At 36.6% G+C, this 14,592-nt stretch overlaps 1 protein-coding gene across 6 annotated transcripts in view; it reads right to left on the reverse strand.

Annotated features, from left to right (window-relative positions):
* LIPH (lipase H) overlaps positions 1 to 13,298 on the reverse strand; it is a 37,055-nt gene extending 23,757 nt beyond the window's left edge. For 3 of the 6 annotated variants that reach the window (XM_074328992.1, XM_074329003.1, XM_074328998.1), the window contains exon 1: positions 12,984 to 13,298. In XM_074328992.1, the coding sequence (XP_074185093.1) occupies positions 12,984 to 13,032 (49 nt within the window). In that variant the 5' untranslated portion in view covers positions 13,033 to 13,298. Of the gene's footprint in view, positions 1 to 5,145; positions 7,145 to 12,983 lie in introns of those variants that run through there. The other 3 variants (XM_019735843.2, XM_074329016.1, XM_074329011.1) reach the window with 3 other exon arrangements.
* Between the last annotated feature and the right edge of the window lie 1,294 nt (positions 13,299 to 14,592).

Consider the following 14,592-nt stretch of genomic DNA (forward strand, 5'->3'; position numbering starts at 1 on the left):
GCGGGTGGGAAGGAAAGAGGGCTTTGGGGTCCTTGGGTATGGAGACAGAATTACTTTTGCAACATTATGTAAGGCCTTCGTGAAGAACCATGATCAAATAAAAGTTAAAAGTAATCCTCTGCTCAATGTTAGTATCCAGGCATAATAATATAATGACTGGGAAGAATGTATCGTATTTTTCATTATAAGAATTATTTAAAACTGTGCTGTGACCCACTCTCCCACATCCTGCTCGGCTGAGAGAGAACAGCCAAGTAGGAGGTGAAGTGTTGCAACAAATCATCCGTGGCTGCAAGCTGGAGATGGCCCTTTGGGACATTCGGGAGAGTGGGCAAGGCTCTGCAATGACCATCCTTAGAGGAAGGGAAAAGAAAGGGAAGGTTGTTCACTTGCCACTGGAGGACACGAGTGCCTTGGGAAACATCTCTTCTGACTTCCTCCAATAGGATTTAGGAACCATTTACCCAGGGCCCTATTCTCAGTGAATCTACACTTGTACAACCAGAAACTGTTACTCCCTCATTCTGAGCCTCAGAGTAGTTTTATTCCTGGGTCCTTACCCTTTCTTAATAATCTGGGTCCATTCATGTATGCTTTTATTTGAAACTTCCTGCAAAGGCTCTGGTACGCAGGAGTGAGTGAAGTTCCAAAATAGAACAGGCAAAAGAAGCTCAAATAGAAGGTTAAAAATTAAGGAGGCTTTGAAATCCCTCATCCTAGAAAACAGTGAGCCCCAAATTCACACATTTCTCCTTTTACTCTACACTGTCAAGTTGCACGTACAGTGAGGCATGCTCATAATATACTTTTCTTTTTTTCTTTTTTCCTTCCAGCTTTGAGACATATTTGACGAATAACATTGTGTAAGTTTAAAGTGTGCAACGCTATGATTTGATATTTGTATGTATTGTGAAATAATTACCACAATATGGTTACTTGTGAACACATTCTTCACCTCACATAGTTACTTTTTTCCTGTGTGTGTGGTAAAAAGATTTAAGATCTAGTCTCTTAGCAAATTTCAAGTATACAATACAGTATTGTTAACTATAGACACTATTCTGTGCCTTAGATGTGAGAACTTATTCATCTATGTAAATATCTTCTCCATCTGTTGGTACCCGTCATTTTTCTCTTCTTGTAGATTGCATGCTCCTGGAGAACATGGACTGAAACTGGTGTGATGCTTGTAGAGCAAGTCCCAGAGTAAATAACTGACTGTTCAGTCGCTTTATTGAACAGGAGGTATCATGGGAAGGGCTGAGCCTCTGGGTCTTAGCCATCAGTTAAACCGGGTTTTGTTTCTGGTTGTGTAACTGACTCACAGGTAGACTGGAGAAATTATGTCACCTTTCATTTGCCACCTACCTGCCCAAGAGAGGAATGCTGTGCAGATTAATTATGAATGAATTCATACCGGGGAAGATAGAGATCCCATTCCAAAGAAGGGAACTGTTTATTATGTCTGTTCATTTTAAGCCAAATGAGCAATATTAGGCCAGTGTGTCATCAAGGCACACATCAGAGTCCTTGGAAGACTCAGAGATCTGTGAAGTATGGCCCCAAGCTATTTTTCAGCAGCAACCGCCAACTTTCATGTCTGTGGGATGGCTGACCACTCTCCTTGACTTGCTGAGTCTTTACTAGAAGCCCTTAAAATGGAAAGTTACCGAAAGGCAAGAAGAGCAGAGCAAATGGATTTTTATTTTTCATTTAATAGAACCACTCTGACTTCATGTATTTTTAAATGTCTGAGTTATTTTTATAATGGCATTGCACTCTGGAAAAGTCCATTGCAAGAACTGAGTAAAAACAGATTTCCTAGTTCCTCTCAGTACTAAGTATTATAACAGCTTTACATATACAGAGGGTACCAAAAAAAATGTATGCACATTTTAAGAAAGGAAAAAACTGTATTAAAATTGTAATACTCTATATATACCAATAAGAAAAGATGAATGCAAGCCATGTGTATATATTTTTTTGGCACCCCCAGTATTACCTGCAATCCTCAGAGGAAATGTGCAGTTTGTTCAACAAGAGTCTGCTCTACCCTAGGTTCTGTGTCAGGCATTTCTGAGGGAGAGTCAAGCATTAATGAAATAAAACACACAAATCAGTGTAAAACAGCAACCTGTGACATATGCCATGTAACAGAGATATCGTGTAAAATGAGAATTTAAACAGGGAATTTGGCCTGGTCTGGGAATCAGGAATCTTATTCTCTTATCATCTGGAAATAATGTATCTAAAAACCAACAATGGGGCATTTCTTTTGCAAAGCACCACAACATACTGAAGGGCAGATTCAAGTTCCCCAAACTATTAAGTTTTAGTTTCATAGATTTTTACTCTTACTGTATTACCTAGACTTACTGTTTCAGGAATTATATCTTTTCCAATGATGTGCTTTGTTTGCCTTGAATCAACCACATGACATTATAACCGTTATTCAGCTTTCTTTTTGTTAGCATTTGCCTAGAATGTTTTTATCCTTTTTAAACCTTTGAATCCCTTTGTTTTAAGGGGTCTTACACATAGCATTTAACTAGGTTTTATTTTACGACACAATCTGAGAGCCTTTTTTTGAAAAATCGGTGCGTTCACATTTGTTGGCATAACAAACACAATTGGTGTGGAGGCCTTAGAAGTGCTTCACTCTGATCTGCCTTCCAGAGAACCTTCTGCAAAGAGCACAGCTGAGTTGACATGCATCCAGCTGCCCCACGTTCACACAGAAGCCATGGCTCCCCAGGCTGCTCCTCACCAATGACTGACCACTGTGAGGTGCTGGTGCCAGGCCACACAGGCCATTCCTGTTTCATGTCGGATACCAAAAATGGGCGACTTTGGTTCAGGACTCCCCGTCAGCCTGGCTGAAATGGTCTCAGGATAATGCTGAAGCTCGTCCGCCCCACTCCTTCCTTTACCATCTCCTTTCTCAGGAGTAAGATCTGCATCATGGTGGGAAGTCTCTTTCTGCCTACACCTACGCCCGGCTCCTTTATCCTTCACATACGTCTCCTCCTATAGATCCCTCGTGTGTCTAATCCCATCTTGGTGTCTGCTTCCTGGAGGACCCAAACTGGCATAACTGAATTTAATACGGTAATGCTGTGGTTTCTCATTTTAGTGCTTTCTTGGTTTGCTATCTTTTGCTGTATGGATTGCTCTGTCTCTCTTTCTTGTTTTCATTTATGTATTCTTTCTCCTACTGGGACGTTTATAGCCTGCTTTGATTCTTCCGGTGTTTACCTTTATAAAGTTATATGAAATACTTAAATCTCATTTTCATGGGATGTAATAAATGAGTGGACAGTAGGCCTCAAGGAGACTACAGGCAGAACTGCTCCAGACTTAGGTATATTTATTCAGACTTAATTACCCACCAATGTGAACCCCTACCAAGGATTTTGAGCATCAGGAAACTATCTCAGACTGTTGTGGAGCATATTGCTGATTTCTGCCAAGTGTCCTGTTACAGACCTTTGTCAGAACAGTTTTCTTTCCTTACTCTGCTCTAGTTCTTGCTTTAGTAAAAGAAGGCACCAATTGTCCTATTATACGTGACAAGGACATTAGTACACTCAATACTTGTCCCCACTGACCTGACTTCTACCTCCTCAATTTTATTAGTTATAAAATTTTTTTTAGTTCATCTGGTGAGTCCTTTTTTTTCTTCTTAGTTTAAAAATAAATATATTTTTAAAAGCCTCTGTATTGGTTAATCAATCACAGAGAGTTTCTGTTCTATTTACTGTCTCGGTTCTATCTCCTCATTCCCTACCAAGAGGAGAAAATTAAGACACTGCTCTCCTTCACACATATACACACATTCACACAAACATACACTTTTTGCTCCCATTGTCCAAATACAGTCAATCCTCATGATTTGTGGGTTTCATATTTGTTAAAATTTATTTGTAACCCCTAAAATCAATACCTGAGGTGATTTTGCGGTCATTTGCGGACATGCACAGTGTGACGGAAAAAAATTTTGAGTTGCCCCACATACCCCCTCTCAGCTGAGGTCAAACACTACAACACTCTGCCTTCTTGTTTCAGCTGTCACAACAAATGTATTTTTCACTGTCTATTTACTGCCATGCTTTTTGCTTCTTCTGCAAAGATTGCCATTTACTTGGCAATTTCACTGTTTAAAACAGCCCTCATGTATGTAGGTCGTCTTTACTGTCTGGTGTTCCTAAACTCAAGAAGGCTGTGATTAAACAGAGAAAAATCCATGTGTTGGATGAGCTTTGCTCAGGCATGAGTTACAGTGCTGTTGGCCATGTCAATGAACACATGTTAAATAAGGCATCTTTAAACACCAAATAAGATTATGTGTTGATCAGTCAACAAAAATGTAACCAGGGGCTCTCAGCACTTCCTAACCCTGTATTTCCCCTGGGATCAATGGTGCAGTGTTTGCTATTCCAGTGTTTACAGTGACTGTATAGAACATTACCATAAATAATGAGAATTGCCTGCCTATATAATAAAAATCATCTTCTGGGTCCATATTTCCCCAGTTATGCGGTTTAGTTCTACAATGTATACAATCATTGTTTACAGTGAGTTTTTCTCCTATGCTTCTCCATTCACCCATGGGTGAAAGGCTCTTGCTGTCTTTTCAAGAAGGTCTAACAATGAATAACATATTTTCTAAGTTCACTCATATTAAATGAACTCTTTGACTAAATGAGGACCTGGCTTTGAACAATATTCTTTCCCCCAGGATTTATAGATGTTATTCTACTTTCTTCTTGTATTGAATTCCACTTCAGAGAATTTTGTTTCCTTAAATGTTACATGGTTGTTTTTTGTTTTGTTTCGTTTTTGGTATCATATAACTGAAGCATTCTTTTCCTTATTCTGAAATAATTTCCCCCACTGGCATAGAAGCTCCAAGATAACTGATCTATTTGTCTGTTTATCTTCTGCTGTATTCCAAGTACCAAGAAAAGGGCCTGGCTCAGACTTGGCATCAATACATGTTTCCCAGATAAATATCAACCTGTTGACACCTTATTCAGCCATTCAGAATGATCCATATGAATACTACAAAGTGTGTATGATGTAATGTTTATAAAATAAATGGAGTGTGAAATGGCACATGTATTATGGCAAACTATGTAAAAATATATCTGCAGGTGACAAGGCCCAGAAGGTAACATACAAATAAAAATGGGTCATGCATTCCATTTCTAATGTTCTTAGTTTAAAACTGCCTAAGATTATTAACCTTTATCTTCTCAGAATTAATAACATTTTATGAAGGAAACATTAAATTTATCCTATTTGGGGCCACGTTCCAAACTAATTTAAGGTCCGTGAAGGCAGATACTGTGTTGTTTTTTTGTCCAGTCTTGTGTTCCCAGCACCTTGTATAGAAACTTGTCTTCTTGTTGGATCCTAAATTCTCAGGCAATTTGGAGAGCGTGCAAGTACTAGATATTTGTGAATAACAAATTTGTTAAATTGCTTCACCCTCATAAATACAGTTTTTTAAGTTCCATTTTATGTTGGTATTTCTAAAATGATTAATTATTTGTATGCCTTCAGAAAGCAAACTTCTTTTTGGTTATTTGTTTTGTTTTGTATTGCTACAAAGTCAAGTTTGCTCAGAGGTAGCATTAACAGAGCCAAACTGAATAACCACAGAACACGTTAAACTGGTTTCTAAAGCTTCACCGTTTCTATTAGAGTTTATATGAAACAAGAGAAACTTAACCTTTCCTTTTCAGAGTACTTTGAAATTCAATTACTCTGAAATGCCATTTCCTGTTAACAAGTGGAAAATTACAATGGGATGTGTGATGTCTCCCATCCAATGAGGAATTCCTATGTAAAATAGGCCTGATTATCATTTAGTGCCTTCCCTCTGTTACATTAAAAGAAACATATCCAAGTAGGGTGTCAGGGAAATTTGGCTGTAACATCTTCAGAGATAACATATTTGTGCCCGAGATGTTTTGTTACAATCTAATGCATGATGCATGATCACCCATGTACCAAATGTGACCATGCCCATTTATGTATTGTCTATGGCTGCTTTCTTGCTATAGGGCCGAGTTGAGTGACCAATGGCCCACGAAGCTAAAAATATTTACTATCCGGCTTTTTACAGAAAAATGGCAAATATCTTTGTAGACGAAAAAGGGGCCACATACTAAACCTGACAAGCTCAGGGGAGACCAGCATGGCAGGGCCTACAAACTCAGAGACCTAAATTAACCACATAGGATGGTCTGAACATAAAAATGCCTAACTAACAGCAGGTCAAGGCAGGTAGTCACATCCTTGGCCTGTAGCTTCCTTGACAAAGGTCAATCTTTACCTTAAATGATCTTGTCTACTGTCTTTTTGCATCTAAGATAACATACCCTTGGAATGTCAGAAATCCCTTTTTCCGGACCCCTCAGGGTACACCCACCACACCAGAGCAGGAGACCACAGAACCCCTCATTGTTATCTCGTTCCCCAAATACCATCTCTATGTGCTGTTAATGTTAATTATTAACTATCCTGTGCCCACCAATGTAAAAGAAGTATGTGTCTCTCTGTTTTACTTCTCATCTAATCCCCGAGATTTCCCTGCTTTGCTTTCTCCTACCCCCTTAATCTATCACCAGTAGATTTCATGTAACCCCCACCCCCCTTACGTCTTCTCCTTTTATTCTAATGTATAAAATAAGCGGCAAAACTTTCATTCTCTGGATATTTTCTTAATCCGCTGATATTTTGCTTCCTGGCAATTGTCGTCAGTTTGGCTCAAATAAACCCATTAAAGTTCTCTGCAGGTTTGGATATTTCTTATGTCAGCATCTTAAACAAAAATACAACACAATTTTGGAATGCGCATGGATTTTTGAGTCAGACCTAGGTCTGCGGTCCAACTCCATTGCCTACTAGCTAAGTGACCTCTGGTAATTAATTACCTAACCTCTCTGGGCCTGTTTCACATGTGTCAAATGATCACAATATTGCCAATCTGTTAGGCAGCGCTTACAGAGCCATACTGAAAGAAAATTCTGTATGGAACATACAAAATTCTCTTTGGAACATCTCCAAAGAGATGTTCAGTAAAAAAAGATGATGGTGTTGTGTATAGAAATAACCCACTGATGAACAACTGTGAGTATGCGTAAGAGGAAAGAAAATTCTGAAATTCTTTGAGAGTCAAGAAGCCAAGATAGGTTCATATATATATACATATATTATATATATTATATATAAAATATATATAATATACATATTATTAATATATATAATATATGTAACATATATTTTATATATATAAAATATAAATATATATAAAATATATATATATATTTTCCCCATATTTTCAACCAAGTGTGAAAAGTTCATAAAAGCTCTATAATCAAAAAATATTAATATGACTATAGATATAATCCTTCCCATCATTCAATCTGTTGACTTCCCATTGTCAACTTCCCTAAAGCATCCAGCAAGGAAATCAAGGTGGTACAGGCCCAGGGACAGTTGGCTGATTGGAAATGATTTTTCCTATTGTACAATAACACAGAGTTGTAAAACAAACAATAGTCTATCTTTATTTAAATTTTGATCTTTTGTTCATCAATGGACTTATTTGCATTGCTATTCATCTTTTAAAAATATCGCATTAGAATATTATTTATGCATATAGTTTATATTACATTATTAGAAAAATGCATTCTAATATGCCTTATTAATGGTATGCATATTACCATTTGCATTAAAATATTAAATTATAAATATAATTTATCTTGATTACTGAGTTTTGGTGTCCCTTCCCCCCTTAAATTTTGTATCTGGTGAGCGCTTCACTTGCCTCACCCTAATCTTAAACATCCTATCAGGATTGTTCTGAGAATTAGGGATAATATCTATGAAGTATCTGAAGCATTATTACCTGGTACACAGTAAATGCTAAAAAATTAGTAATTGTTCATGATGTTAATGATAAGTTGGGTTAATAGTATTGCTCTCATAGGGTTGTTACGACGACTGAATGAAATAATATAAGTAAATCACTTACCATGGGATTTGATATAAAGCAAGTGCTCAGTAAGCATTAATTCGTTTCCTTCCTTCATTTTGGAAGGATTTTGTAAAAGAAAAACTGCATCTGCCCATATACAGGTGGTAGTGCTACACCGTGGCCTGAGAACTAAATTTGGTTCTGGCTTTATCATTAACAAGGTGAAACAAATAACCAATTTGGTCCATCTTTTTTCCTATATTAAAATGAGAGCTTTGTCCCTCATTCCTTAGAGATTTAGCTAATCTCTAGCATTAGATACAAAATGGATACAAAATCTAAGGATATAAAATTCTTTTGGATACAAAATTCTAAGATATGCAAGCTAGCTGAGTTGAAAGGACAAGAGGCATCTGTTCAGACAAACTTCCAGGGCAGTTTTATAACCAAAGACAACCACAGTCTAAAAAATAAATGTAGCAAGAATTTAAAATTTCTTTCAATTTCAATTTAAAAGACCTGAAAATAACCATACTTTATCTTGTAATTAGAATGGATCAGATAGGTGTTTTGTCACCTTTATTTCAAGCAGGGTGTTTTTTGTTGTTGTTGTTGTTGTTGTTTTGGCTAATTAAATATCCTTTAGTTAACAAACATGGTTCCACATGCTACCATAAGGATAAATCTTGAAAACAGTTTGATAAGTGAAAGAAACCAGTCACAAAAAAACACATATTCTGTGATTCCATTCATATGAAATGTATGGAATAGTTAATCTATAGAGACAGAAAGCAAATTAGTGGTTGCAGAGGGCTGGGGTGTTGGGGAGATGGGGAGATTGGGGTGTGATAGCTAAAGGGTACTGGGCTCCTTTTTGAGGTCATAAAAATGTTCTGAAATTGACTGGCGATAGTTACACATACCTGTGAATATACTAAAAACCATTGAATTGTATATTTTAAATGGGTGAATTGCATGGTATGTGAATTATCTCTCAATAAAACTTTAAAAAAATAATTCCTATAATTACACACATTCATGGAAAGACCAGAGTGAAAAGATGAAAAGTGTTTTGGAGGTGATTGGGCAGAAGTTTTACTATTTCTGCACAAATCAAAATAGTCTCCCAGTGTTTCAATTTGTTTCCTTTCCCCTTGGAGACTGAGGTTGGTGGACCTCCATTTTGTACCACTAACAGTTGAATAAAGCTCTCCACCTTGGTTGGTCTGTTGGGAGTGGTGGTGTGTTTCTATTTCTTCCTGTGCAAAATAAACTAAACCTCTTATTCTCAGGCTTAGGGACTAAATAGAGTGGTTGTTTTGTTTTCTCTTTGCCACAGAAAATTGGGTTGGATAGACAAAAGGTCTTCTTGATTGGAAGGACATCTCTGCTTCTAACTACTGGCTATATTTCTCTAGACTACAACCGAGAAAAGAGACAACTGGGTTCCTTAGATTGGCGTATTTCATATGACTCCCAGTTGGATGGAGTCCTCGAGACAAGACAAAGCCCTGACAACCTGCTCCCTTTCTGATGAAATTGCCAAGGGATCCTTCTGCTCTGTCTTCACAAGACGCACTGCCCTGAATCTAAATAAAACTGCCTACACTGCATCGGTATCACACTCAGTTTTGGCTTTTTAGTTTCTGCCTGCTTTTGGAGGAGCTGATATCATTTCTCACATTTCTGAATGGAGGAAAACTCCTACAAAAAGACGAAATTCCTCATTCACATCCAAAGAGATATTCAGTAAAAAAAAGATGATGGTGTTGTGTATAGAAATAACCCACTGATGAGCAACTGTGAGTATGCGTAAGAGGAAAGAAAATTCTGAAATTCTATGAGAGTCAAGAAGCCAAGGTAGGTTCATATAAACTGCTCAATATGACTCAGTCCAGTTATTAAAAATGAAAATATCAGTTTCTCTCAGACCCATGGTTGGAGTGACATTTAGTCCACTAACCTCCAAACCCAAGTGACAGCAGTGAAATTCCACCTAATTTAACCTTGATGCATGGTATCCAGACAGGAAGTAAAACAGGCACGGTCCTGATTCACACTTCTTTTGTTTCAAGTTTTGGGTTCCAAGACGTGCTCAAGCTATCATTTCCTCCCACCCCAAATATGTCGCAGATGTGTGTTAACACTTTAGAATGGAGGTCCACAGTCAGGTATACCGAATCATGCTGCCTGAAAATAGTTACGGGATTCAGACCAGAATGAAAAGATGCAGTGTCAAGTGTTCTGCGTGCTGCGCAATGAATGCTACTCACTGTCTGGGACACAGCTCACTATATGTTAATTGGTAAAGCCAGGATGTTTCCAGTAACTCACCCTTGAGCACACTGTTACGCTTGCCTGAAAACACTGTTCAGAAGGAATTTCCAAAAGCCCCAGAAAAAAAATCTCTTTAGGCCAGAAAGTTTGCCTTGGAGAATTTAGAAAATGAGTTGGACTTCTATTGTTAAGAGAAGTAGAAGGGGGATGTGACATGTTCCTGCCATGAAATTCTACTTATTTTAAGTATAAAAATTAACTCAGTGTATATTTTTATGCAGAGGACCACCTGATTTGGTATTAAAAATTTGTCCTGAGCTAGAGTGTGAAGCGTTCACAACTGGCCGGGGCCAAAACTAGTGGAATATCTTATTGCACCCCACACACCTCCAATACCTCCAGGCAGAGACAGGTAATAACCATCTGGGCAAAATGCCCTCTTGGCTGGAAGGATATCTCTGCTTTTAACCACTGGCTTGTATTTCTTTAGGATACAACTTAGAAAACAAATCAGATGCCAGATTTCCTCACTCTCATCTCTTAATCATGGGCAAAATAGGTACATTCACGCTCCACCCCCCTCACTCACCTTTGCCTCTGTTTTAGAGAAGGATGAGTCACGTACACACACGGAGTTATAAATCATCTGGAGAGGATTTCCAATATCCTAAGAAATAATTCCCTCTGGTTTTGGCACTGAGCTATTTTCTCTAGGAAAATATCTACCTAGTTTTATACAAGTTGCCACAGGCCAAAATATTGATAGCAGGGTAGCTTTTTAAAAAATTATGACAAGTGCATCAATTTAGAACTTGGACCATCTGCCCCTGAAAAACCTTGAGGGTTTGTTAAAATTCAGATTCCAGGATCTCACCCCAGAAACTCTGAGTCTGTCTGGGTCTCTGGGGGGTAGAATCTCTGTATTTTTAATACATTTCCCAGGTGATTCTGGTACACGCTAGAGTTTGCTTTGCCTACTGGTAAGATTATTGCAAACACTCCTGTCATGATTTCACAATGGTTAGAACAACAAAATCAAAATCTCTGGACTGAATAATTTGTATCTTTGAGATTTCTGAATCACATCCTAATAGTTGTTCATTTTTGGACTGTAAGCCAAAGAAGGCAAAAGCAAAAAGTCAATGTATCTGTGACAAATGCTTTCTATCAGATGTATATTATTCAACACCCTCCCCCATGAAAGTTCTAAGTTCACAGTTTTGCAGATACAGTGAAGTCTAGATTTAGTTTGCAGCTGTAATTATGTTAATTTTTTTCCCCTTCTAGCTACATAAGTTTAGTGTGATGTGTCTCTATCTGCTGATTCTATCAATCAGCATGGAGTCTTCTAGGATCATTTAAAACAAAATTTTATTAATGAGGTAACATTAAGTAAAAAGGCAGGCCACAAAAAAATTAAGTTCCAACTTTGTAAATAGAGACTGAAAGTAAGTAACTACAAATCATCATCAGGTGTTTGTATTAGGGTTAGCCCTTTGTCCCCTTAAGCTACTGCTAAATTTATGTTCATTTTTTAAATTAAAAAATGATAAACACATTTTTAAAGATGTTGACTTCTCAGTTAAAAATATCACTAGTAAAATTTTAACTCATTATTAAATCAACTTCAAAAGCACAAATTAAGAAAAATGTATTTATAAGCCTGAAATCCTAAAACAATTATTTTAATTTTTCCATTTCCCTTCTAAAGTTTATTTACAGGCAGCATACATGATTTTAAGACAGTTGTAATTTTAGTTTATCTACAAATTTGAATTCTGCTTTTTCTACTTTGCATTATTTTATAAATTTGTTTGCACATTTCTGCACAGCTCCAGAATTATTTTAAATGCTACATTTTTTTAGAAAGTTGACATATCATACTTTATCCATTCCTATATGTAGGAACATTTATTTTTGTTGTATGTATTTTCAAGTTATTATAAATAAGAGAATCATCTTTGTATATGAGGTTTTCTTTTTTTTTTTTTTAAGTTATTTCTTTAGAATAAATTTCCAGCAATGGTTTTACTACTTGAAAAGGCATAACATTTTTACAGGCCCTAATACATAACATAGTTTCCTTCAAAAAATTATATCAATCTTCATTACCATAAGCTATGTGAAAAAGAACTGTATTCCTAAAAAGATTGAGGTATTTTTTTTAAAGCCTTTCACTTTATTTTTGTTACTCTTTTAATTTTTATTTCTTCATTATGATTAATAATTTTTAAGCTATCAATAGGCCAGAGACTATTCTAAGAGGTTTTCATATATAACAATCATTTTTTTCTGTAAGAATAATTTAAATAAACTCTTGATGCATGAAAGCTATAAATACCTACCCTCTATATGTTAGACATTATAAAATAAAACTTAAAATTTCCGGAAAATAAATCATCTTATTTCATAGAGGTGGAAAGGCACAGAAAGTTTGACTATGAAGTAAAAGAACTTGTGTAGATATTCCAGCACATCCAATTTTTGTACCTCAGAAGAACAAGTTAATTCAAAGGAATAAGAGTTTTTTATTACTGAGAAAAAAAATAATTTTTTTTCCAGAATGAGTTCATTTAATCCATATCTTCTTTTTTAAAAATGACTAGATGAAACTTTATTTAAAAGTCCATTAAGGAACTGGGATGATAAAATGCAAAAGGACAGTAATTCTAATCATGTTTTTTAAATAATTAAGGAAACCATTCAGTAAATGACCTACCTGATCTCACCAAGCACATCAAACTGATGAAGACGTATATTCGCAGCATGTGGAAACTGGAGCGTGTGTCACATTCACAAGAAGAATGATTTCCTTCGCAGAGCCTTAGTTTCCACCGTATGCTTTGCTCAGAGAGAGCTCAGATGACTAATCCAGAGGTGTGGTGACAACAGGAAGTTCCTGAGGGACTGTAGGCAGTTCCCAGCCCTTTCAGGATATTTGACTTCTCCTTTTTTCGATAAGAGGTCAAGTACCTTTCTGTCTTGCACAATTTTATGCATATCTTAATATTATAATACATATTTGCAGAATGACGTATTCAAAATAGTTTCATTCTTTGTGGGCGGTTTATTAGTCTTTTGGCTTGGTGTGTTGAGATCAAGTGTGATTTGAGATCTTTTCCTCTCCAGTTAGTATTCTGGTTGCCCTTGTACACAAAACTACTTTTTATATTAATTCACACAGTCATTCCTCATAGGGCAGTCTTTACATTTTAACAACGTTTCATTAAATCCGACTATATACCCACGTTTGCCAAAATATATTTCAGATTAAAGGAAGCGATTTTATGGTATTAAATATCTTTATTTTTATTTCTTCTTATCCAGAGTTCCCATCTAGCTATTAGTTCTTCTTTTTTTAAGGAAAAGTAAATGCAAAGACTTTAAATAAAGAACTATGCCAGAATACATTCACCTCTGTGTTGGAAGTAACAAAACTGTGCCCCACAGCTACAAGGTAATTTAATTCCTTTTCTAATAGAAGTGCTTGCAACACTTACTCAGACTTCTGGTGGTCTGGAGCTTAAAAATAAATTAATAAATAAAGACGCAAACAACCTAAGAATACATTTTCATCCAAAGCATCAGGCAAAAGCTACTTTCTAGTCAGTTAGCGTTGTCTATCTGAACTGTGAGTTTACGAAGTAAGAGCATCTCTGACATAAATGTATCAGTTCTCAGCACCCCGGTTTGCAGGGAATTCCTTGTAGGAAGTAGATTCTAGCAATGCTTCCCTAGGAATCAGTAATCAGAACCACCTGGGGGGCTTTACAAAGTATTGTATATGTATTTCTGTGTCACACCTCAGACTTAATAAATGCTAAGATTTCCTAGCACAGGTCCACTAACCTGGTTTCCAATCCCATGTCTTCCACTCACTAGTTGTGTGGCCTTAAGGAAAATATTTAAATTCTTTAAGTCTTAATGTTCTCATCTGTAAAATGGAGAGAATAACACCACACATGTCACAGGGTTGTTACATGGATTAAATGAGATATTATAGCTAAAGTTTTTAGTACTGTGCCTACTGCCATGGTAAGCGCACTCACCACTTGGTAACAATTGTTATTACCTAACCGGTCACACAATCTGCACCTTTCCGTCCCCACAGAAGGTGGCTGCACAATGCTGAGAAGAGAGATCAAGTGGAGCATATCTGTAGGATTTCAGGAATGGAGGGTCCCTTACAGCAGTGGTATTTCAGGAGAATGACTAGTCTATTTTTGTGTTTTGTCTCCTGCTTGGAGAAATAAATTAGAGAAACGTAAATGGGAAAACCAAATAGATGACCTGCTAGCTTTTTTACTTTTCCATTTGCAAAAAGCTTT

This window comes from Rhinolophus sinicus, linkage group LG01, assembly GCF_036562045.2.
Source record: "Rhinolophus sinicus isolate RSC01 linkage group LG01, ASM3656204v1, whole genome shotgun sequence".
NCBI lineage: Eukaryota > Metazoa > Chordata > Mammalia > Chiroptera > Rhinolophidae > Rhinolophus > Rhinolophus sinicus.